General features: G+C 44.2%; 1 protein-coding gene across 2 annotated transcripts in view; it reads left to right on the top strand.

Moving 5' to 3' along the window:
* PLXNA4 (plexin A4) overlaps positions 1–25,444 on the top strand; it is a 608,757-nt gene that overhangs the window by 426,862 nt on the left and 156,451 nt on the right. For both annotated transcript variants that reach the window (XM_067747050.1, XM_067747052.1), the window contains one exon: positions 23,055–23,186. In XM_067747050.1, coding sequence (XP_067603151.1) covers positions 23,055–23,186 — 132 coding nt within the window. The remainder of the gene's footprint in view (positions 1–23,054; positions 23,187–25,444) is intronic.

Here is a 25,444-nt window from a genome sequence, read left to right as displayed (position 1 = left end):
CTGGCGATGCCCGTTTTCTAGTCTGCTCAGATGGTTCCAAGCTGAGCCCTTGGGCTCCTTCTCTCTTTCCAGCCCTTAGATGACCTTGTCAGAATCTGGGAGGCCTCTGTGGGCCATGTCCTCCAGCCTCTCCTTCTATAGCACGTAAGGTTGCTGCTCCCCTTGGGGAGGGGTGGAGATCACGGGGATTGATTGACTAGAATTGGCTTCATAGCAATCAGTGCGCTTACTGAAACTTGCTGAACATTTAGTGAAACATGACTATTACCCCCTCACTCTGCTAAGTATTTTTTACGCTTGGGACATGATCAGACTTCCACAGCAACAACCAAGTATTATTATTGGTTCTGTTTTTCTTCTGAGGAAAGCAAACTCAGAAAAGCTTGGTAGGTTGCCTAAGGCCACGCAGTTCCCAAGTGCCAAGCTGGGATTCACACCATCTGCCCATGGGCTTACCCTCTCACTCTCTGCCTGCACACAGCATCTCAAGGGCCAGGGGACTCCGGTCTTCTGGAACACAGAATGAGCAGATGTGTGTCAAGCATGTGGCAATGAGTGGAAGGCACAGATAACTGTCTCTTCAAGGGTACTTGTTTTTCTAGCAGGGGGAGCATTCTGCCCGAGCTCCTTTGTGGCTAGATGCACATAGGTAAAAGCCATCCAAGATTTGGGGGTGCCAGCAACTCTAGGGTCACAATCTGGCCGACCCACCAAGTTTCCAAACTAGTAACCTGTGTGTGCAATTCTCTCCAATGAGACTCACTGGAAAGATGCCACGAGAGAAGCCGATTTTAAATATTTTGTATTTGAAATATGCTGGTTTGAACCTTTTTCTGGTATTGCCTTCATATCAACCATACGGTCTTTCCTTTTTATTTCATCAGCATATTTTTCTCCTGGAGTTGTATCCTGTTCTTTGTGTCACCACCCAAGCAGGTGGGGGAGGGATGGAGGCCATTGTCCCTGACTTCTCTGCTTTGGACCATACACGGCAAGAAGTCCTAATGGCTACCTAGACAGCATCATTCGGTTTTGTGCTTGTAACGAGAGACCCAAAGGGACCTGTTGTCCTGACAGTGTTTGGTAACATGGTGCGGATTTCATGCGCATGCAGGGCCTGTCTAATTAATTACTGTTTACACTCTTGCAGTTCTCTTTGCAAGCTCTTTCTCCTGGCTGGAATCAGGAAATCAAAACAAAGCGCCCTCACTATGCTACTCTGGGGCCGCTTAAGCAGGGTGAACGCAGAAGCAGGGGCTCTGCCCACCTTCCAAACCCTGGGAGTCAAGGCAGGGAGGCCAGGCTGCGGCGTGTGGCAGGGTCCACTTTGCTGGTGGAATGGGCACCGTGGGCCCCTCAGGTCTCGGTTAGACAGTTCCAGCTCCTCTCCTGCTGCTGAACCTTCCAGTGAGAACATCCCCAACTGTTTGGTTCCTTTGTCATAAGATTAGGAAGAAATCTGCATCCTGGGGATGGATGAAGACGTTGATGAGTAGTTTGAGCATTTCCATGCACTCATTTATTCAACAAGTATTTATTGAGAACCTACTATGAGGCGTGGTTCAGGGGTTTGGGAGACATCAGTGAACACAAGAGATAAAGATTTCTTCTCAGGGAGACCTTCAAGATGGTGGAGGAGTAAGACGTGGAGATCACCTTCCTCCCCACAGATACATCAGAAATACATCTACACGTGGAACAACTCCTACAGAACACTACTGAACGCTGGCAGAAGACCTCAGACTTCCCAAAATGCAAGAAACTCCCCACGTACCTGGGTAGGGCAAAACATAAAAGAAAAAACAGACAAAAGAACAGGGATAGGACTTGCACTTCTGGGGGGGACCTGTGAAGGAGGAAAAGTTTCCACACACTAGGAAGCCCCTTTGCTGGTGGAGACAGGGTGGTAGGCGGGGGGGGGGAAAGCCTAGTAGACACCTCCCAGCTCCACGTAATATCAAATGGCAAAAGTTCTCCCAGAGATCTCCATCTCAACGCTAAGACCCAGCTCCACTCAATGACCAGCAAGCTACAGTGCTGGACACCATATGCCAAACAACTAAAATGCAGGAACACAACCCCACCTATTAGCAGACAGGCTGCCTAAAATCATAGTAAGGTCACAGACACCCCAAAACACACCACCGGACACGGTCCTGCCCACCAGAAAGACAAGGTCCAGCCTCATCCACCAGAACACAGGCACCAGTCCCCTCCACCAGGAAGCCTACACAACCCACTGAACCAACCTTACCCACTGGGGGCAGACACCAAAAACGATGGGAACTATGAACCTGCAGCCTGCAAAATGGAGACCCCAAACACAGTAGGTTAAGCAAAATGAGAAGACAGAGAAACACACAGCAGATGAATGAGAAAGGTAAAAACCCACCAGACCTAACAAATGAAGAGGAAACAGGCAGTCTACCTGAAAAAGAATTCAGAGTAATGTGATAGGAAACATGATCCAAAATCATGGAAATAGAATGGAGAAAATACACGAAGTGTTTCACAAGGGCCTAGAAGAACTAAAGAGCAAACAAACAATGATAAACAACACAGTAAATGAAATTTAAAATTCTCTAGAAGGAATCAATATCAGAATAACTGAGGCAGAAGAATGGATAAGTGACCAGGAAGATAAAGTAGTAGAAATAACTACCACAGAGCAGAATAAAGAAAAAAGAATGAAAAGAAGTGAGGACAATCTCAGAGACCTCTGGGACAACATTAAATGCAACAACATTCAAATTATAGGGGTCCCAGAAGAAGAAGAAAGAGAAAAGGGGACTGAGAAAATATTTGAAGAGATTATAGTTGAAAACTTCCCTAATATGGGGAAGGAAATAGTCAATCAAGTCCAGCAAGCACAGAGAGTCCCATACAGGATAAATCCAAGGAGAAACATGCCAAGACACATATTAATCAAATGATCAAAAAATAAATACAAAGAAAAGATATTAAAAGCAGCAAGGGAAAAACAACCAATAATATACAATGGAATCCCCATAAGGTTAACAGCTGATCTTTCAGCAGAAACTCTGCAAGCCAGAAGGGACTGGCAGGACATGTTTAAAGTGATGAAAGGTAAAAACCTACAACCAAGATTACTCTACCCAGCAAGGATCTCATTCAGATTCAATGGAGAAATTAAAACCTTTACAGATAAGCAAAAGCTAAGAGAATTCAGCACCACCAAACCAGCTCTACAACAAATGCTAAAGGAACTTCTCTAGGCAGGAAACACAAGAGAAGGAAAAGAACTACAATAACAAACCCCAAACAATTAAGAAAATGGTAATAGGAACATACATATCGATAACTAACTTAAATGTAAATGGATTAAATGCTCCCACTAAAAGACATAGACTGGCTGAATGGATACCAAAAAAAGACCCATATATATCCTGTCTATAAGAGACCCACTTCAGACCTAGGGACACATACAGACTGAAAGTGAGGGGATGGAAAAAGATATTCCATGCAAATGGAAATCAAAAGAAAGCTGGAGTAGCAATTCTCATATCAGACAAAATAGACTTTAAAATAAAGACTATTACAAGAGACAAAGAAGGACACTACATAATGATCAAGGAATCGATCCAAGAAGAAGATATAACAACTGTAAATATTTAAGCACCCAACATAAGAGCACCTCAATACATAAGGCAAATGCTAACAGCCAAAAAGGGGAAATCGACAGTAACACAGTCATATTAGGGGACTTTAAGACCCCACTTTCACCAATGGACAGATCAACCATAATGAAAATAAATGAAGCACAAGCTTTAAATGATACATTAAACAAGAGGGACTTAACTGATATTTATAGGACATTCCATCCAAAAACAGCATATTACACTTTCTTCACAAGTGCTCATGGAACATTCTCCAGGATAGATCATATCTTGGGTCACAAATCAAGACTTGCTAAATTTAAGAAAATTGAAATCATATCAAGTATCTTTTCTGACCACAACGCTATGAGAGTAGATATCAATTACAGGGAAAAATCTGTAAAAAATACAAACTCATGGAGGCTAAACAATACACTACTAAATAACCAAGAGATCACTGAAGAAATCAAAAAATACCTAGAAACAAGTGACAATGAAAACACGACAACCCAAAACCTATGGGATGCAGCAAAAGCAGTTCTAAGAGGGAAGTTTATAACAATACAAGCCTACCTCAAGAAACAAGAAAAATCTCAAATAAACAACCTAACCTTAACAACTAAAGCAATTAGAGAAAGAAGAACAAAAAAAAACAAAGTTAGCAGAAGGAAAGAAATCATAAAGATCAGGTCAGAAGTAAATGAAATAGAAATGATAGCAAAGATCAATAAAACTAAAAGCTGGTTCTTTGAGAAGATAAACACAATTGATAAACCATTAGCCAGACTCATCAAGAAAAAAAGGGAAAAGTCTCAAGTCAACAGAATTAGAAATGAAAAAGGAGAAGTAACAACTGACACTGCAGATATACAAAGGATCATGAGAGATTACTACAAGCAACTCTACGCCAATAAAATGGACACCCTGGAAGAAATGGACAAGTTCTTAGAAAAACACAACCTTCCGAGACTGAACTAGGAAGAAATAGAAAATATAAACAGACCAATCACAAGCACTGAAATTGAAACTGTGATTAAAAGTCTGCCAACAAACAAAAGCCCAGGACCAGATGGCTCCACAGGCGAATTCTATCAAACATTTAGAGAAGAGCTAACACCTATCCTTCTCAAACTCTTCCAAAATATAGCAGAGGGAGGAACACTCCCAAACTCCTTCTACAAGGTCACCATCACCCTGATACCAAAACCAGACAAAGATGTCGCAAAGAGAGAAAACTGCAGGCCAATATCACTGATGAACATAGAAGCAAAAATCCTCAACAAAATACTAGCAAACAGAATCCAACAGCACATTAAAAGGATCATACACCATGATCAAGTTGGGTTTATCCCAGGAATGCAAGGATTCTTCAGTATACACAAATCAATCAATGTGATAAATCATATTAACAAACTGAAGGATAAAAACCATATGATCTTCTCAGGAGATGCAAAAAAAGCTTTTGACAAAATTCAACACTCATTTATGATAAAAACCCTTCAGAAAATAGGCATAGAGGGAACTTACCTCAATATAATGAAGGCCATATATGACAAACCCACAGCCCACTTCATTCTCAAAGGTGAAAAACTGAAACCATTTCTTCTAAGCTCAGGAACAATACAAGGTTGTCCACTCTCACCACTGTTATTCAACATACATTTGGAAGTTTTAGCCACAGCAATCAGAGAAGAAAAAGAAATAAAAGGAACCCAAATCGGAAAAGAAGTAAAACTGTCACTGTTTGCAGATGACATGATACTATACATAGAAAATCCTAAAGATGCTACCAGAAAACTACAAAAGCTAATCAATGAATCTGGTAAAGTAGCAGGATACAAAATTAATGCATAGAAATCTCTTGCATTCCTATACACTAATGATGAAAAATCTGAAAGAGAAATTAAGGAAACACTCCCATTTACCATTGCAACAAAAAGAATAAAATACCTAGGAATAAAGCTACCTAAGGAGACAAAAGATATGTATGCAGAAAACTATAAGACACTGGTGAAAGAAATGAAAGATGATATAAACAGATGGATAGATATACTATGTTCTTGGATTGGAAGAATCAACATTGTGAAAATGAGTATACTACCCAAAGCAATCTACAGATTCAATGCAATCCCTATCAAACTACCAATGGCATTTTTCACAGAACTAGAACAAAAAATTTCACAATTTGTATGGAAACACAGAAGACCCCGAAGAGCCAAAGCAATCTTGAGAACGAAAACTGGATCTGGAGGAATCAGGCTCCCTGACTTCTGACTATACTACAAAGCTACAGTAATCAAGACAGTATGGTACTGGCACAAAAACAGAAAAACAGATCAATGGAACAGGATAGAAAGCCCAGAGATAAACCCACACACATATGGTCACCTTATTTTTGATAAAGGAGGCAAGAATAAACAATGGAGAAAAGACAGCCACTTCAATAAGTGGTGCTGGGAAAACTAGACAGCTACATGTAAAAGAATGAAATTAGGACACTCACTAACACCATACACAAAAATAGACTCAAAATGGATTAAAGACCTTAATGTAAGGCCAGACAGTATAAAACTCTCAGAGGAAAACATAGGCAGAGCACTCTATGACATAAATCACAGCAAGATCCTTTTTGACCGACCTCCTAGAGAAATGGAAATAAAAACAAACAAATGGGACCTAGTGAAACTTAAAAGCTTTTGCACAGCAAAGGAAACCATAAATAAGATGAAAAGACAACTCTCAGAATGGGAGAAAATATTTGCAGATGAAGCAACTGACAAAGGATTACTCTCTAAACTATACAAGCAGCTCATGCAGCTCAATTCCAAAAAAACAAACAACCCAATCCAAAAATGGGCGGAGGACCTAAATAGACATTTTTCCAAAGAAGATACACACATTGTCAACAAACACATGAAAGAATGCTCAACATCACTAATCATTAGAGAATGAAAATCAAAACTACAATGAGGTATCACCTCACACCGGTCAGAATGGCCATCATCGAAAAATGTACAAAGAATAAATGCTGGAGAGGGTGTGGAGAAAAGGGAACCCTCTTGCACTGTTGGTGGGAATGTAAACTGATACAGCCACTATGGAGAACAGTATGGAGACTAAAAATAGAACTACCATACGACCCAGCAATCCCACTACTGGGCATATACCGTGAGAAAACCATAATTCAAAAAGACTCATGTACCACAATGTTCATCGCAGCACTATTTACAATAGCCAGGACATGGAAGCAACGTAAGTGTCTATCGACAGATGAATGGATAAATAAGATGTGGCCCATATATACAATGGAATATTACTCAGCCATAAAAAGAAACAAAATTGAGTTATTTGTAGCGAGGTGGATGGGTTTAGAGACTGTCATACAGAGAGAAGTAAGTCAGAAAGAGAAAAACAAATACCGTATGTGAACACACATACGTGGAATCTAAAAAAACCAATAAAAAAATGGTTCTGAAGAACCTAGGGGCAGGACAGGAATAAAGACGCAGACGTAGAGAATGGACTTGAGGACACAGGGAGGGGGAATGGAAAGCTGGGACAAAGTGAGAGAGTGGCATGGACATATATACACTACGAAATACAAAATAGATAGCTGGTGGGAAGCAGCCACGTAGAACAGAGAGATCAGCTCATTATTGTGACCACCTAGAGGGGTGGGGTAGGGAGAGTGGGAGGGAGTCGCAAGAGGGAGGAGATATGGGGATATATGCATATGTATAGCTGATTCCCTTTGTTATAGAGCAGAAACTAACACACCGTTGTAAAGTAATTATACTCCAATAGAGATGTTAAAAAAAAAAGATTTCTGCTTTGTGGAGTTTACATTCTAGCAATGGAGATAAATAATAAGCATAATAAAGGAATAAATTATATAGTATGTGAAACGGTGACAAGTGCTGTGCAAAAAAGAGAAAGTAGAGCAGGGGAAGGAGATTGGAATAGCCATAGGATAGGGAGAGGCGTGATTTAAAAAATGAAAGCACTGGGCACTACTGTACAGCACAGGGAACTCTATCAATATTCTGTAATAACCTACATGGGAAAAGAATCTGAAAAAGAATGGATCTATGTATATGTGTGACTGAATCACTTTGCTGTACACCTGAAACTAACACAACATTGTAAATCAACTATACTCTAATATAAAATTAAAAATTAAAAAAAAACAACATGCCACTCAAAAAAAACCAAACAAACCCGAAAGCTCTGGGGACAATTCAAGTGACTGTATGAGTGAAGTTTTGTTTCAGATGTCCTTGGTTGGGGGTTATAGGAATATTGACAGCAAGTGAGCGCTTGGGGCTGAGGAGCTGCCCCTGGCAGGGGATAGACTTGCAGCCCCTGGGAGTCTGGCAGGAACTCAGAGGTCATCCCAGCCACCATCCTGAGAACCGGGTGGTGAGCCCTGAGCCACCGCCCTCTTCTGCAGGGACACGGAGACTATAAAGGGGCCCCTTGCCCTAAGGAGAAGTAACCCCACCACCAGCAAGTTGCCAAGATACTCACACCTCGTACTTGGGTCTGTTTCCCTTCTGGCCCGCCACACCCTTCCGATTCCTCCCCATCTATCGCGTTGTTGTGGAATTATAAGTGGAAAGTTCTAGAGGCCGAGTTTGAGTGGAGACGTGGCCTCATCTTCACAGACAGAGAGAGGATGTGTATGTTTATACCTGTGAGTGTATCTGTACGTCTAAAGGTCCCAACTGTGGCAGCTCAGGCCCAGAGTGAGCTTCTCAAGTCATTCATTCATTCAACCAAGGAGCTAGACCTACTATGCACCTGATGTGGGCGCTCTGCCGTGTGCTCATTCCTCCTATCACCTGCTTTCCAGCCTGTGTGGCAAGATGTGTGACAGTGTCGAGGGTTGCACCACTTTGAGCCTCTGGGGATCAACTGCATAAACAAGACCAAAAGCTTTGTTATTTTTCCCTCCTGAGAGACCCCACAGCCCTGTATGTGCAGAGAAGGAGATCCTGGTCACTCATTTCCCACCGCGGGTCCTCACGGCTCTTCTATTTCTGCCTCTGCGGGAGACAGGTCAAGGCTGGGACACCTAAGAGAGCCGAAGTCATGTCTTGAGGCTTCTGAGGGGAGAAGCAGACGCCCTGGTTCACATGCCTCTGTGAGGGTCCAGGTGGAGAATTCAGAGGGTCCTGGGACACTGGTCTCCGGGTTTTATCCACTCTCACCCTGCCCCTCAAGTCCCTGCCGGGTGAGACCCCACCCTCTGGGCCTTACCCAGCTATTTGGCCAGTGTGGACCTTGACCAGGGAATTTGGGGAGGATGTGAAAGGAGAGAGGAAAGGGGAAGCCGGGGGTGGCCTGCATCTTTAAAGATGAATAGCACTGTTTGCTCATTAGGGAGATTATTTCAAGCAAGACGGCAGCCAGAACGCTCTAGTGCAAGCATCTGCCTGCTACTGGGAGATGATATTTATTGTTCAGTCCTTCAATGGACGTAAATAAACAGCCCAGCCCAGATAATGTTCCAATAAACAAACAGGCAGCTGCCAGGCGCTCCCCGGATGGCTGACCTTTGCGGAGGCCACCCTGCTGATGTTTTAATAGCAGTCTGCCTGGTAGCGCAGACGCTCACCGTGCCAGGGATGGAGAGGTGGCCGTGCTGCCTGGTGGATAGGCTGGAGGGAAAGGGGGACCCGTACTGCCTAGGATTATCCTGGGCTGGAGACAGAGCAGCTGGGGAGGGCAGGTAAGGAGCCTGTGTGTGCCCTCGGGCACACGTGCCTGCTCCAGGGAAGCTGTGCGGAGGGGATGCACGCTGTGATGGAGGGGCCCACGTGGTCCAGGCAGGACTGATGCTCGGTTGTTATGTCCTAGCGTGGCCTCAACAGTTGTTGCTTTTCTCATTTTTGTTGAGGTATAATTAACAAATAACGATTGTATATATTTGAGGCATATGACTTGATGTTGTGATATACATCTACATTGTGAGACAGCCACCGCAATCAAGCTAATGAACATATCCATGGTCTCACGTAGTTAGTATTTTCTTTCCTGTGTGTGTGTGTGTGTGTGTGTGTGTGTGATGAGAATATTTAAGATCTACCCTCTTAACAGGTTTCAAGTATACAGTAGAATATCTTTGACATTGTTAACATTGCTGTACATTAGATCTCCAGAACTTGTTCATCCTTCATAACTGAAACTTTGTACCTGTTGGCATCTCCCCACTCCATCCTCCCCCGTTCCTGCAACCACCATTCTACTCTCTGTTTCCATGAGTATGACTATTTCAGATCCCCCATATAAGTGAGGTCACGCGGTATTTGTCTTTGTGTCTGCCTTAGTTCACTCAGCATGATGTCCTCCAAGTTCATCCATGTTGTCACAAATGGCAGGATTTCCTTCTCTCTCTTTTTTTTTTTTTTTTTGCGGTACGCGGGCCTCTCACTGTTGTGGCCTCTCCTGTTGCGGAGCACAGGCTCCGGACGCGCAGGCTCAGCGGCCATGGCTCACGGGCCCAGCCGCTCCGCGGCATGTGGGATCTTCCCAGACCGGGGCACAAACCCGTGTCCCCTGCATCGGCAGGCGGACTCTCAACCACTGCGCCACCAGGGAAGCCCTTCCTTCTCTTTCTAACGTTGAATAATATTCCATTGTATGCGTCTATGTATGTGGATGTAGCATATACCTCTTATACTCTATGTGATATGAGTCACATTTTCTTTATCCATTCAGTCGTCAACAGACATTTAGGTTGTTTCCAAGTCTTGGCTGTTGTAAATAACTCACCAGTTGTTAAATCTTGAAATAATTCCCATCTGGGTCCCGCCTTCACCCCCAGCAGTATTACTTGGTGCAGCTGGGAGCCTTTAAGACCACCGGACCCCACAGCAACTCCTCTGATTTGTTGGTCCTCTCCCTCTAGCGGTTGTTAAATGTTTTTATTTATTTTTTTATTTTTTTATTTTTTTACAGTACTAGAGCCTCTCACTGTTGTGGCCTCTCCCGTTACGGAGCAACAGGCTCCGGACGCGCAGGCTCAGCGGCCATGGCTCACGGGCCCAGCCGCTCCGCGGCATGTGGGATCTTCCCGGACCGGGGCACGAACCCGTGCCCCCTGTATCAGCAGGCGGACTCTCAACCACTGCGCCACCAAGGAAGCCCTGTTAAATGTTTTGACTATCACCCAGGATGCAGGGGGTTCCTGACACACAAGTCGTGTGCCCCCGGAACCTGTAGCCTGGGTGAGGAAACAGTAGGCATGAGTGTGTCAAATGAGCCTGCTGAGGGCTAGCCTAGAGCAGCCTGGGCCCACACAGCTTGCTTGGGCCGATGGGGACCATCCAGCTAGCTGGAGCTTACAGCCTGTGGGCTCCAAAAAAGTGAAGACAATGGGGCACGCTCGTTACGCTATAAATTGAAGGTTCTGGGAGACTCAGAGTATTGTGCAGGGGAGGGAAGCGGTCAAGATCTCCACTGAGGGCACCCACCGGAGGATAGTCACCAAGCCAACTTATTATTATCAGCAGGGTCACTTGGTGGGTGCAGAATTGGAACACAGGGATGAGAATAGTCTAGAAGTTAGAAATGTGCTGTCCAGTACAGTAGCCATTGGCTACACATGGCTATTAAGCACCCGAAACGTGGCTGGTCCAAATTGAGTTTTGCTGTCAGTGTGAAATACACATCAGGTTTCCAAGATGTAGTAGGGAAAAACACATGTAAACTATCTCATTAACAGTTTTTATACTGTACACCTGTTCAATTGAAACTATTGGGGGGGCACATTGAGTTAGTAAAAACAGATTATCAAAATTAATTTTACCTCTTTGTTTTTTAATGTAACCAACCACTACTAGAAATTTTTTTTTTTTTTTTTTTTTTTTTTTACGGTACGCGGGCCTCTCCTCTCCCCTTGTGGAGCACAGTCTCCGGACACGCAGGCTCAGCGGCCATGGCTCATGGGCGCAGCCGCTCCGCGGCATGTGGGATCTTCCCGGACCAGGGGCATGAACCCGTGTCCCCTGCATCGACAGGCAGACTCTCAACCACTGTGCAACCAGGGAAGCCCACTACTAGAAATTTTTAAATTGCCCATGTGGCCCACATTTCTGTCTGGCCGTATATTTCTGCTGTCCAGTGCTGTCTAGAAGAACATTTCACTGGGCCTGTGGTGAGGCCTGAAGGGTGAGACGTCCCTTCAGCCCTCAGAGAACACATTTGTACTGTCTCCTCAGGACAGTGCTCCATGAAGATGACCAAGTTTTCCCCTCTGACCCCCTTTTTCATATTTTCACAATTACCTCCACCTGCCAGCATATCTTTATAAAATCTGTTATTGCCACTCATGTTGCTACTTAAGATCAGTCTTCCTACTGACTGAAGACATTTTGTCTCTGAAGGGGGTGTTTGAAAGAATCTGACATTACCCACTATGTGTATTATTAGTCAGACACTCATAGATGCTGGTGCCATGAGGTAGCTCTTTTATTCTGTGACATACACACACTCCCTTGAGCCTTGCTCGGGGCTGGGCTGATTCCTGGTTACACTGCAGTCAGTTGGCCAGATCTCCCGGGAAGAAGGAAAAGAGGCCTTTGAACACGTCTCTGCTATAGCATTTGCTGTTTGACTTTATTTGTGTGAAATCTGAACCCATCAGGAAAATGGCCTCCCAGAGGGCAGGGCTGAGACTCACTGTTCTTCTCCAGAGGCTGGCTCGGAGCCTAGCCTGGGCATTACATAAATGCACGGTAGATGATGAATTGAGTGTGGACTGTCACTCTGTCAAGGGACACACGAGGTGAGGATGTGGGTTCCTCCTTGGCGTCGGCCTCAGACTATAACATCTTCTAAACACGCAAATTCACATTAGTGGCTTCTTTATATTTTCTACCTTAAAAAAAAAATCAATGTCTATTTTCACTATTTCTCACCGCTTAGTTGATCCACAAGTATCATCTATGCTGTATAAAATAATAAATCGTATTTGTCTTAACGTGTACGGTAATGCATCTTGTTTGTTCTAAGCTGTCACCTCCCAAGCCTCGGGGTGGCCCCTGTGATAGTGGTTGAACGACAGCCACTGGCCACTGTGTCTCCTTTCATCTCAACTGGTCTTTGTGGCCTGGGGGAATCTTTCCTAGGCTGTCCTCGAGTCGCAGGCATCTGGATTGTTCTAACTTATCAGGGAAGAACTGACTGTGATTTTCTGTATCCAGGTGAACTTGGCCAGGAGAATGGCTTCTGTTTGCCTCTTTGCCCCTGGAATCCCATTTGAAAGCTGCCTGATATTTTGTCGGCCTTTTTTGGCTGCCGTGGAGTATTGGCAGCAGTGAATGATGACAACTGAGCTCTTCTTTTTTGATCCTGCCTCTTACCTTGATCTTACCTTGATCAGCTCAGAGTCCATCATCTGATTGGTAGAATGTGGGGTGTTTTAGACAGAGGGAGTTGATCATTTATGTAGTAACTACTTACTTTTCCCATCTGTAGTGAGGTACAATTGACAAATAAAAATTGTATATATTTAAGGTGTACAACTTGATGTTTTGATATATTATATATTGTGAAATAATCACTACAATCAAGATAATTCACATATCCATCACCTCACACAGTTACCATTTTCATTCTTTTTGTGTGTGTGTGTGTGACAGGAACACTTAGAATCTACCCTGTTAGCAAATTTAAAGTATACAGTATTGTATCATCATAGTCACATTGCCGTACATTAGGTCTCTAGAACATATTCATCTAATAACTGAAACTTTGTATCCCTTGACCAACATCTCCCCATTTTCCCCTCCCCCTGGCCCCTGGAAATTGCCATTCTACTCTCTGCTTCTAGGAGTTGGACTACTTTGGATTCCACATATAAGTGAGATCATGTAGTATTTGTCTTTCTGTGTTTGTCTTAATTCACGTTGCATAATGTTCTCCAGATTCATACATGTTGTTGAAAATAGCAGGATTTGTTTCTTTTTTAAGGCTGAATTATATACATATAATCACATTCTTTTATCCATTCATCCACTGATAGATATTTAGGTTGTTTCCATGTCTTGGCTATTGTGAATAATGCTGTAATGGAGATGGGACTGCAGATATCTCTTTGAGATACTGATTTTGTTTCCTTTGGGTATATACCAAGGAGCAGAATTGCTGGATCATATGGCAGTTCTAGTTTTAGTTATTTGAGAAATCACCCTACTGTTTTCCTTAGTGGCTGTACCAATTTACACACCACCAAGAGTGTAGAGCCTTTCCCTTTTCTCCAGACCCTCGCCGACATTTGTCAGTAACTAATTATTGAGCACCAACCGTGTCTTGGGTACTGTGCCAGGCATTGGGGCTGTAGCACTGAATACAACAGGCTTGGTCTCTGCCAACATGAGACTTGAAGTCCCAGGTCTATTTGCCCAAATACAGCTCATCCCCCGACCCTCAGTCCCCACAGAGGATGTGCCGTCTTTCTGTAGTTCATTTCCATCATTGGCCTTCTTGCTGTTCCAAAGAGCTTAGGATCAGCTGTAATGCCCTTGCTCCTTGCTCCAGACCCATTTATAAAAAGTATTAAGGAGGACCTTCAAGATGGCAGAGGAATAAGACGTGGAGGTCACCTTCCTCCCCACAAATAGATCAAAAATACATCTACATGTGGAACAACTCCTACAGAACACCTACTGAACACTGGCAGAAGACCTCAAACTTCCCAAAAGGCAAGAAACTCCCCATATACCTGGCCGTGTGGCTGACAGGGTCTTGGTATTCCAGGCAGGTGTCAGGCCTGAGCGTCTGAGGTGGGAGAGCCGAGTTCAGGACACTGGACCACGAGAGACCTCCCGGCCCTATGTAATATCAGTAGGTGAGAGCTCTCCCAGAGATCTCAGTCTCAACGCTAAGACCCAGCTCCACTCAACGAACAGCAAACTACAGTGCTGGACACCATATGCCAAACAACTAAAAGGCAGGAACACAACCCCACCCATTAGCAGACAGGCTGCCTAAAATCATACTAAGTTCACAAACATCCCAAAGCACACCACCAGACGTGGCCCTGCCCACCAGAAAGACAGGATCCAGCCTCATCCACCAGAACACAGGCACCAGTCCCCTCCACCAGGAAGCCTACACAACCCACTGAACCAACCTTACCCACTGGGGGCAGACACCAAAACAATGGGAACTACGAACCTGCAGCCTGCGAAAAGGAGACCCCAAACACAGTAGGTTAAGCAAAATGAGAAGACAGAGAAACACACAGCAGATGAAGGAGAAAGGTAAAAACCCACCAGACCAAACAAATGAAGAGGCAATAGGCAGTCTACCTGAAAAAGAATTCAGAATAATGATAGGAAAGGTGATCCAAAGTCTTGGAAATAGAATAGACAAAATGCAAGAAACATTTAACAAGGACCTAGAAGAACTAAAGAGCAAACAAACAATGATAAACAACACAGTAAATAAAATTTAAAATTCTCTAGAAGGAACCGATAGCAGAATAACTGAGGCAGAAGAATGGATAAAAGACCGGGAAGATAAAATAGTGGAAATAACTACCGCAGAGCAGAATAAAGAAAAAAGAATGAAAAGAATTGAGGACAATCTCAGAGACCTCTGGGACAACGTTAAATGCAGCAACATTCGAATTATATGGGTCCTAGAAAAAGAAGAGAGAAAAAAGTGGACTGAGGAAGTATTTGAAAAGATTATAGTTGAAAACTACCCTAATATGGGGGAGGAAAGAGTCAATCAAGTCCAGGAAGCACAGAGCCCCATACAGGATAAATCCAAGGAGAAACACACCGAGACACATATTAATCCAACTATCAAAAATTAAATACAGGGCTTCCCTGGTGGCGCAGTGGTTGAGAGTCCACCTGCCGATGCAGCGGACACGGGTTCGTGCCCAGGTCCGGGAAGATCCCACATGCCTCAGAGCAGCTGGGCCCGTGAGCCATGGCTGCTGAGCCTGCCCGTCCTGAGCCTGTGCTCCACAACGGGAGAGGCCACAACAGTGAGAGGCCTGCATACCACAAAAAAAAAAAAAAAAATTAAACACAAAGAAAAAATTTTAAAAGCAGCCAGGGAAAAGCAACAAATAATATACAATGGAATCCCCATAAGCTTAACAGCTGATCTTTCAGCAGAAACTCTGCAAACCAGAAGGGAGTGGCAGGACCTATTTAAAGTGATGAAAGGGAAAAACCTACAACCAAGATTACTCTACCCAGCAAGGATCTCATTCAGATTCAATGGAGAAATTAAAACCTTTACAGATAAGCAAAAGCTAAGAGAATTCAGCACCACCAAACCAGCTCTACAACAAATGCTAAAGGAACTTCTCTAGGCAGGAAACACAAGAGAAGGAAAAGAACTACAATAACAAACCCCAAACAATTAAGAAAATGGTAATAGGGATATACATATTGATAACTACCTTAAATGTAGATGGATTAGATGCTCCCACTAAAAGACATAGACAGGCTGAATGGATACAAAAACAAGAGCTGTATATATCCTGTCTACAAGAGACCCACTTCAGACCTAGGGACACATACAGACTGAAAGTGAGGGGATGGAAAAAGATATTCCATGCAAATGGAAATCAGAAGAAAGCTGGAGTAGCAATTCTCATGTCAGACAAAATAGACTTTAAAATAAAGACTATTACAAGAGGCAAAGAAGGACACTACATAACGATCAAGGGATCAATCCAAGAAGAAGATATAACAACTGTAAATATTTATGCACCCAACATAGGAGCACCTCAATACACAAGGCAAATGCTAACAGCCATAAAATGGAAAATCGACAGTAACACAGTCATACTAGAGGACTTTAAGACCCCACTTTCACCAATGGACAGATCAACCATAATGAAAATAAATAAGGAAACACAAGCTTTAAATGATACATTAAACAAGATGGACTTAATTGATATTTATAGGACACTCCATCCAAAAACAACAGAATACACTTTCTTCTCAAGTGCTCATGGAACATTCTCCAGGATAGATCATAACTTGGGTCTCAAATCAAGACTTGGTAAATTTTAAGAAAATTGAAATCGTATCAAGTATCTTTTCCGACCACAATGCTATGAGACTAGATATCAATTATAGGAGAAAAACTGTAAAAAATACAAACACACGGAGGATAAACATATGCTACTAAATAACCAAGAGATCACTGAAGAAATCAAACAATACCTAGAAACAAATGACAATGAAAACATGACAGCCCAAAACCTATGGAATGCAGCAAAAGCAGTTCTAAAAGGGAAGTTTATAGCAATACAGTCCTACCTCAAGAAACAAGAAACATCTCAAATAAAAAACCTAACCTTATACCTAAAGCAATTAGAGAAAGAAGAATTAAAAAAAAAACAAAGTTAGCAGAAGGAAAGAAATCATAAAGATCAGGTCAGAAATAAATGAAAAAGAAATGATAGCAAAGATCAATAAAACTAAAAGCTGGTTCTTTGAGAAGATAAACACAATTGATAAACCATTAGCCAGACTCATCAAGAAAAAAACGGAGAAGTCTCAAATCAACAGAACTAGAAATGAAAAAGAAGTAACAACTGACACTGCAGGTATACAAATGGTCATGAGAGATTACTACAAGCAACTACATGCCAATAAAATGGGCAACCTGGAAGAAATGGAGAAATTCTTAGAAAAGCACAACCTTCTGAGACTGAACCAGGAAGAAATAGAAAATATAAACAGACCAATCACAAGCACTGAAATTGAAACTGTGATTAAAACTCTGCCAACAAACAAAAGCCCAGGACCAGATGGCTTCACAGGTGAATTCTATGAAACATTTAGAGAAGAGCTAACACCTATCCTTCTCAAACTCTTCCAAAATATAGCAGAGAGAAGAACACTCCCAAGCTCATTCTACAAGGCCACCACCACCCTGATACCAAAACCAGACAAAGATGTCACCAAAAAAAGAAAACTACAGGCCAATATTACTCATGAACATAGACGCAAAAATCCTCAACAAAATACTAACAAACAGAATCTAACGGCACATTAAAAGGATCATACACCATGATCAAGTGGGGTTTATTCCAGGAATGCAAGGATTTTTCAAAATACGCAAATCAATGCGATAAATCATATTAACAAATTGAAGGATAAAAACCATATGATCATCTCAATAGATGCAGAGAAAGCTTTCGACAAAATTCAACACCCAGTTATGATAAAAACTCTACAGAAAGTAGACATAGAGGGAAGTTACCGCAACATAATAAAGGCCATATATGACAAACCGACAGCCAACATTGTTCTCAATGGTGAAAAACTGAAACCATTTCCACTATGATCAAGAACAGGAGAAGGTTGCACACTCTCACCGCTATTATTCAACATCGTTTTGGAAGTTTTAGCCACAGCAATCAGAGAAGAAAAAGAAATAAAAGGAATCCAAATTGGAAAAGAAGAAGTAAAACTGTCACTGTTTGCAGATGACATGATACTATACTTAGAGAATCCTAAAGATGCTACCAGAAAACTACTAGAGCTAATCAATGAATTTGGTAAAGTAGCAGGATACAAAATTAATGCACAGAAATCTCTTGCATTCCTATACACTAATGATGAAAAATCTGAAAGGAAATTAAGGAAACACTCCCATTTACCATTGCAACAAAAAGAATAAAATACCTAGGAATAAAGCTACCTAAGGAGACAAAAGATATGTATGCAGAAAACTATAAGACACTGGTGAAAGAAATGAAAGATGATATAAACAGATGGATAGATATACTATGTTCTTGGATTGGAAGAATCAACATTGTGAAAATGTGAGTATACTACCCAAAGCAATCTACAGATTCAATGCAATCCCTATCAAACTACCAATGGCATTTTTCACAGAACTAGAACAAAAAATTTCACAATTTATATGGAAACACAAAAGACCCCGAAGAGCCAAAGCAATCTTGAGAACGAAAACCGGATCTGGAGGAATCAGACTCCCTGACTTCAGACTATACTACAAAGCTACAGTAATCAAGACAGTACGATACTGGCACAAAAACAGAAATATAGATCAATGGAACAGGATAGAAAGCCCAGAGATAAACCCACACACATATGGTCACCTTATCTTTGATAAAGGAGGCAAGAGTATACAATGGAGAAAAGACAGTCTCTTCAGTAAGTGGTGCTGGGGAAACTGGACAGCTACATGTAAAAGAATGAAATTAGGACACTCCTTAACACCATACACAAAAATAAACTCAAAATGGATTGAAGACCTAAATGTAAGGCCAGACACTATAAAACTCTCAGAGGAAAACATAGGCAGAACACTCTATAACATAAATCACAGCAAGATCCTTTTTGACCCACCTGCTAGAGAAACAGAAATAAAAACAAACAAATGGGACCTAATGAAACTTAAAAGCTTTTGCACAGCAAAGGAAACCATAAATAAGATGAAAAGACAACCCTCAGAATGGGAGAAAATATTTGCAAACGAAGCAACTGACAGAGAACTAATCTCCAAAATACACAAGCAGCTTGTGCAGCTCAATATCAAAAAAACAAACAACCCAATCCAAAAATGGGCAGAAGACCTAAATAGACATTTCTCCAAAGAAGATATACAGATTGTCAGCAAACACATGAAAGCACGCTCAACATCACTAATCATTAGAGAAATGCAAATCAAAACTACAACGAGGTATCACCTCACACCAGTCAGAATAGCCATCATCAAAACATCTACAAAGAATAAATGCTGGAGAGGGTGTGGAGAAAAGGGAACCCTCTTGTGCTGTTGGTGGGAATGTAAATTGATACAGCCACTATGGAGAACAGTATGGAGGTTCCTTAAAAAACTAAAAATAGTACTACCATATGACTGAGCAATCCCACTACTGGGCATATACCCTGAGAAAACCATAATTCAAGGAGTCAGGTACTACAATGTTCATTGCAGCTCTATTTACAATAGCCATGGAAGGACGTGGAAGCAACCTAAGTGTCCATTGACAGTTGAATGGATAAAGAAGGTGTGGCACACGTATACAATGGAACCTTACTCAGCCATGAAAAGAAACAAAATTGAGTTATTTGTAATGATGAATGGGTCTAGAGACTGTCATACAGAGTGAAGTAAGTCAGAAAGAGAAAAACAAATACTGTATGCCAACACATATATATGGAATCTAAAAACAAAAAAAAAGGTTCTGATGAACTTTGGCGCCAGACAGGAATAAAGACGCAGATGTAGAGAATGGACTTGAGGACAGGGGATGGGGCAGGGTAAGCTGAGACGAAGTGAGAGAATGGCATGGACAAATATACACTACCAAACGTAAAATAGCTAGCTAGTGGGAAGCAGCTGCATGGCACAGGGAGATCAGCTCGGTGCTTTGTGACCACCTAGAGGGGTGGGATAGGGAGGGTGGGAAGGAGACGCAAGAGGGATGGGATATGGGGATGTTTGTATATGTATCGCTGATTCACTTTGTTATACAGTAGCAACTAACACAACAATGTAAAGCAATTATACTCCAATAAAGATGTTAAAAAAAAAGTTTTAAATAAGACCAGTCATGACACTAGTGCGTGGGGAGTCCCCCAGTTCACACTTCTCCATGCAGAAATGTGTCTTTTTCTGTCTCTAAGTTGGTCCTCTCTCCATGGCCAAACTGCCTAAAATCCCATGGAGACACATTATTTTTATTTATTTATTTTTTTTGCGATACACGGGCCTCTTACTGTTATGGCCTCCCCCGCCGCGGAGCACAGGCTCCGGACGCACAGGCTTAGCGGCCATGGCTCACGGGCCCAGCCGCTCCGCGGCATGTGGGATCCTCCTGGACCGGCACAAGCCCGCGTCCCCCGCATCGGCAGGTGGACTGCCAACCACCGCGCCACCAGGGAAGCCCAGAGACTCATTATTTTTTAACACCTTTTCATGTGGAACCTTGTCAAAGGCTCTGGGAAGATCTAAATAGCTCATTGGAAATCTCTGAGCTAGGAATCAGGAAACCTGGGTTCTAGTCGTGACTGTCTTTGGTTTATCACCGAACTTTGGAAGAGACACAGAACAGCGCCAATCTCAGTTTTTCATTGGTGAAACGAGAATGATTATGCTGGCAGTCAACATCATAAAAATTCTACAACCATCAAATGAGACGCTGTTATTTAAGAATAACATTTTCAGCAAGGTATAAAACAAAAGTATAAGGGGTAATTATTTTGAAAATTTACAACAGCATCTTTTTCATTCATTTGCATGATTCTTTCCCTAAAGGACTGCAGTAGATAGACGTGGTTCCTCCAGCACTCCCAGGGTGATGCTTGTTCAACAGTAACTACTTTCACTCCTAGAAGAGATGCAGTTTATAGAACCAGTAGGACCTGGCTCAGCTTTTGTTGGTGTAGTATTTAAGTGCACTGAAGAGTGGACTCTGGAATTGGTTGGACCTTGGCAGGGGTTGAGGCCATGCCGATCGCTAAATGTGTGACCATGAACAAGGTATTAAACCTCTCTGTGCCTCACCTGTAAGTGGGATTTTAAGGCTTATTGGAATAAGGCTTAGTGGAATATTAAGGCTTCATGGAGTTATGAGGTTTAAATAAGAGGGTAAATACACGTAGAATGCCTAGAATCGTGCAGGACGCGTAGCAGCCACTCAATCGCTAGCAGTTCTTGTTCTTATTCATGTAATGGCCCAAGAGCCAGCAGCTGGTCCAGCCTACCTAAGTTTTGTGATTGCCCGTCATTCAGCATATCCACCGTAAACTGTTTTATTCATGTCTTGTGTGAGACTCTTTCAGCAGATGGGTGAATGGATGCTTTCCTCTGTGTTTTCTGAAACAAGTAGTGGATTGGGGTGGGGTGATGTGAAGGGGAGAACTACCTTTTCTTTTTTTAAAGGTCTTTTATTTTATTTTATTTTTATTACTTTTTTGGCTGCGCCACATGGCTTGCAAGATCCCAGTTCCCTGACCAGGGATCAAACTCGAGCCCCCTGGCAGTGAGAGTGCTGAGTCCCAACCACTGGACTGCCAGGGAATTTCCAGGAACCACCTTTCCAATGACTGATTTCCTGCCCTGGCAGAATGGGCAAGGGTGGGGGTCATACCCCCATCCTGCCTCCTTGGGCCTGGGAAAACTTGCCCCATTGGTGCTCCCTGGTCCCCCCCTCTGTCCCTGCCCAGTTCACCTAGTTTCTTCTGACGTCCGCATCCAGCACATCAGCTCACCCTACAGAGCAGGGAAGTTGGAGCCAGATGATCACTCAGGCACTGAATCCAATTTCCCTCGGGGATCAGACCACGGGGCACCGGGTGGGACTCCATTCTGCTAGCATCCCCGAGGGGCGCTTGCTCCTGCCGGCAGCCTTAAGGGGCTGGAGACCAGCCAGCCGTGCAATATCACTCTCGTGCTGCTTCTCCAGGGGTGATTCGCAGCTGGGGATGAAGCCCGGCTGGGCTGGGGGCCAAGGCCATCACCTCGTGGTCAGACTTGGGTGGTAATCCCAATTGGTTTTGCATGAGCTCCCATTTCATTCAGATTAAGGAAGCACCTGGCCAGGGCAGACAGCTGGTGGCTTGGGAGTGGGGACGGAAGGAGGAGGGCTACTGGAATCCAAGGCATTTAGGTTTTCAGGGCTAAACATATCTTTTGTTAATTCCTTCACCAGTTTGTTTGTTTCTTTTCATTGCTGTTGCTGTTGTTTTCCTGAGCTTAGTGGGAAATCTGCAAAGAAGAGTTTGAACTGCATTTATTTCTTCGTTTTTAAAATAAATATTTGCCAAATGCAAGTGTTTCAGCTTCAGGATTGGGGATGACTGGCAAAAGCCTCTGGAATTGTGCAGGCTGGAGGCCGCTGCCTTTAGTGGTACCCCCAGGAAGTAAACATGAAAGCCATCAAGGAACAGGGTCCCTCGTGTAACTGGAGTGGTAGGAAAAGCATGGACTCCAGGGTCAAACTGGATTCTCATTCTGTCACCAGATTTGATAGCTCAGGCCAGTTGTTTAACGTAATGCATCTCATCTTCCTCATCTGTTCTATCAGTATATCAGGTAGGACTTTTGATGTTGCAGAGAACCTTTTTATTACGTTAACAATAAGGTAATATGCTGAGTAACTAGAAAGGCCCGTCCTCTTCTCCAAAGATGTACAAGCAAGGCCTCAAAGACTCGAGCCTAAGGCATAGTGAGCCAGAGAGAAGAACACCAGGTTCTTGGCGCAGCCCGGCTTGGTCTCCGCCTCGTCCCTTCTCTTTGCCATTCCCAACGCGAGGCCCCTGGTGGGCATGTGCCGCTCCTGAGCCTTCAGGCCTGGCCTCTGGGAGGCAGGGCGCACCTCCTCCCCCTTGCCTGTGGGAGGGGCCCCGGGCGGAAGCTGGACCGCAGGCCACGCAGGATCGGAACTCACACCACCTCTCCTCTTCCTCTTCTCCACAGATCCGGGTAGATGGGCCCAGGGGCAATGCCCTCCAGTACGAGACGGTGCAGGTGGTGGACCCCGGCCCCGTCCTCCGGGACATGGCCTTCTCCAAGGACCACAAGCAGCTCTACATCATGTCGGAAAGGCAGGTAAGGCACGCTGAGCTCTGTCAGACATTTGTCTTGCTGCTAAGGACTAGCCTGTGGCTCCGTGGAAACCTGCAGGAGGCCGGCTGCAGGGAGGGGATTTGATTTATTTGACTCAGTGTGTATCCTTTCCGTTATGCTGCCTGGGGACAGAGGCTGAGTGCGCCAAAACAGGGAATAAAACCTCCCACATATCAAAATATCTGTGAGTCAAGAGCAAATCCACTGACTTCAGAGTGATGGTGTGCGTAGGTGCAGGGCCAACATTTGCTCTCGCCTGAAGAAACATGGTACAGATGCCCAAGTTTTTGGTCCCGATTTCCCTACACACTGTATAATCTCCTACCAAGGTCACCTTCCTGGACCCTGGAGGTCTATGGTGGGCAAGGATTTGTCGCCCAGAAACACTTAGTTGAGGGCACATCATGGAAGAGTCAGATGGAGATTCAGAAGACGGGGTCTATGTGTATGAGATGAGATGCTGTAACATGTGTCCCGAGGCTTCGTGTGTACCTGGAACTCTAACATGGAACCTCCAGTAGATTCCATGAGGCCACACCAGGCAGAAGAGATATGGTGTGAGGATTGGTATTAGCTGATGTGCAGTAGGAAATAGCAGAGTTGGATTTGCTTCTGGAACTCAGCTGAGAACTAAGTTCTTCAGGGGTCCCTGAGCTCAGACCAAGACTCATACCTTTTCAGCGGGCAAAGGAGTAAATTTCACCTTGGGAATTCCATCCATTTCAGGGTATTTCCTGGGGCGCCCTAATTCACAGCCCGCAGTGTTCCACCCCACAAGACACACCCCACCCCAAGTGCGGCTTCGCACTGCCATGCCTCTGCCCCTGTGGCCTCTCTGGAGGATGGGTCATTCTGGGAGCTGTCCTCCCCGCCCATGAATATGTATACATTAGCTCTGAGCGCCAAAGGCAGATTCCCCCGTCTGATTCATCTTCATTAGTGAGGCCTGAACTCCCCAGAGGACCTTGCTGACAGAGTCTGTTGTTCTGCCTGTTCCCTCTCTGCAAAGTGAGGGAGATAAACACTGCATTATGCCGCCCACAGGGCCTGTGCGTTATGCCTTGGCAGCCCACAGCAGCTCCACCCTCCCCAAGAGCTCGATGACATCTTCTCATGGCGAGGGACCCCCCCATCCACCCACACTGGGACCCCTTGTGGTGCCCTCGCTGAGGCTGCCGTGATGTGAAGCCGAGTGGGGAGCACTTTATCCCAGGAGTCCGGACTGGTATGAAGCTGCTCTTTTGCTTTCATTTCTTACTCCTTTTCCATGAGCCCCACGCTCCCCCTCCCTGCCTACCTCTAAGGCCCTAGACACTGAGGGGGAAGCAGCTTTCGCTGGTGGAATGAAGTCTTTGGAGAAGACCCAAGACCTCCACAGGCATTGAATGTTTCAGGATTTCTTATGTGACCTGAAAGCCAGGATTTCTGAACCTGGGACTTAAAATATCTAAGGACTTCCAAAGAGGAGAATCGAAAAGCTGTGTGGAGCCCCCTCTCATTGCTGAGTTGGGATTCTGAGGTTCTTTTTTTTTTTTTTTTTTGGCTGCATCAGGTCTTAATTGCAGCACACGGGCTCTTCTTTGCGGTGTGCGGGCTTCTCTCTAGTTGTGGCGTGCGGGTTTTCTCTCTCTAGTTGTGGCGCACAGCCTCCAGGGCGCATCGGCTCTGTAGCTGTGGCCCACGGGGTCCAGAGTCCTTGGGCTCTGCAGTTTGCAGCACGCGGGCTCTCTCATTGAGGCGCACGGGCTCAGTAGTTGTGGCACGCTGGCTTAGTTGCCCTGCAGCACGTGGGATCTTAGTTCCCCCGACCAAGGATGGAACCCCCATCCCCTGCACTGGAAGACGGATTCTTTACCCCCGGACGACTAGGGAAGTCCCGGGGTTCTGAGGTTCTTGATTTCACCTGTCTCACTTCCCTAAGAGCACGGTCAGGGGTCAGTACCCATTCAGGCTTGACAGTGAGGCATGCTGGGAGCTCTGGATTATGGGCACGCTGGGAAGGAGAGGAGGGCGGGAGTGGGTAGAGTTTGGGCCGTTATCCGCTATGGGGCCCTCCTCATAGGCCTGCCACCCGAATCCCAGTCCCAAGACCCTGACATCTGGGCCAACACTGGCGTCCACTGGGGTTGCAGGTTCTCTGTGGGGAGGGTAATATAGCAAGATGGGTAATCAGACTGACCTTGGTGTCAGGGTATCTGAGCACGAACCTTGGTCCTACCAAGTGTGATCTCAGGGAAGCT

Source organism: Pseudorca crassidens, chromosome 8 (assembly GCF_039906515.1).
Source record: "Pseudorca crassidens isolate mPseCra1 chromosome 8, mPseCra1.hap1, whole genome shotgun sequence".
NCBI classification, from domain to species: Eukaryota; Metazoa; Chordata; class Mammalia; order Artiodactyla; family Delphinidae; genus Pseudorca; species Pseudorca crassidens.
Note: the sequence above shows the minus strand (reverse complement) of the source record. Positions and strands in the feature narration are given on the sequence as shown.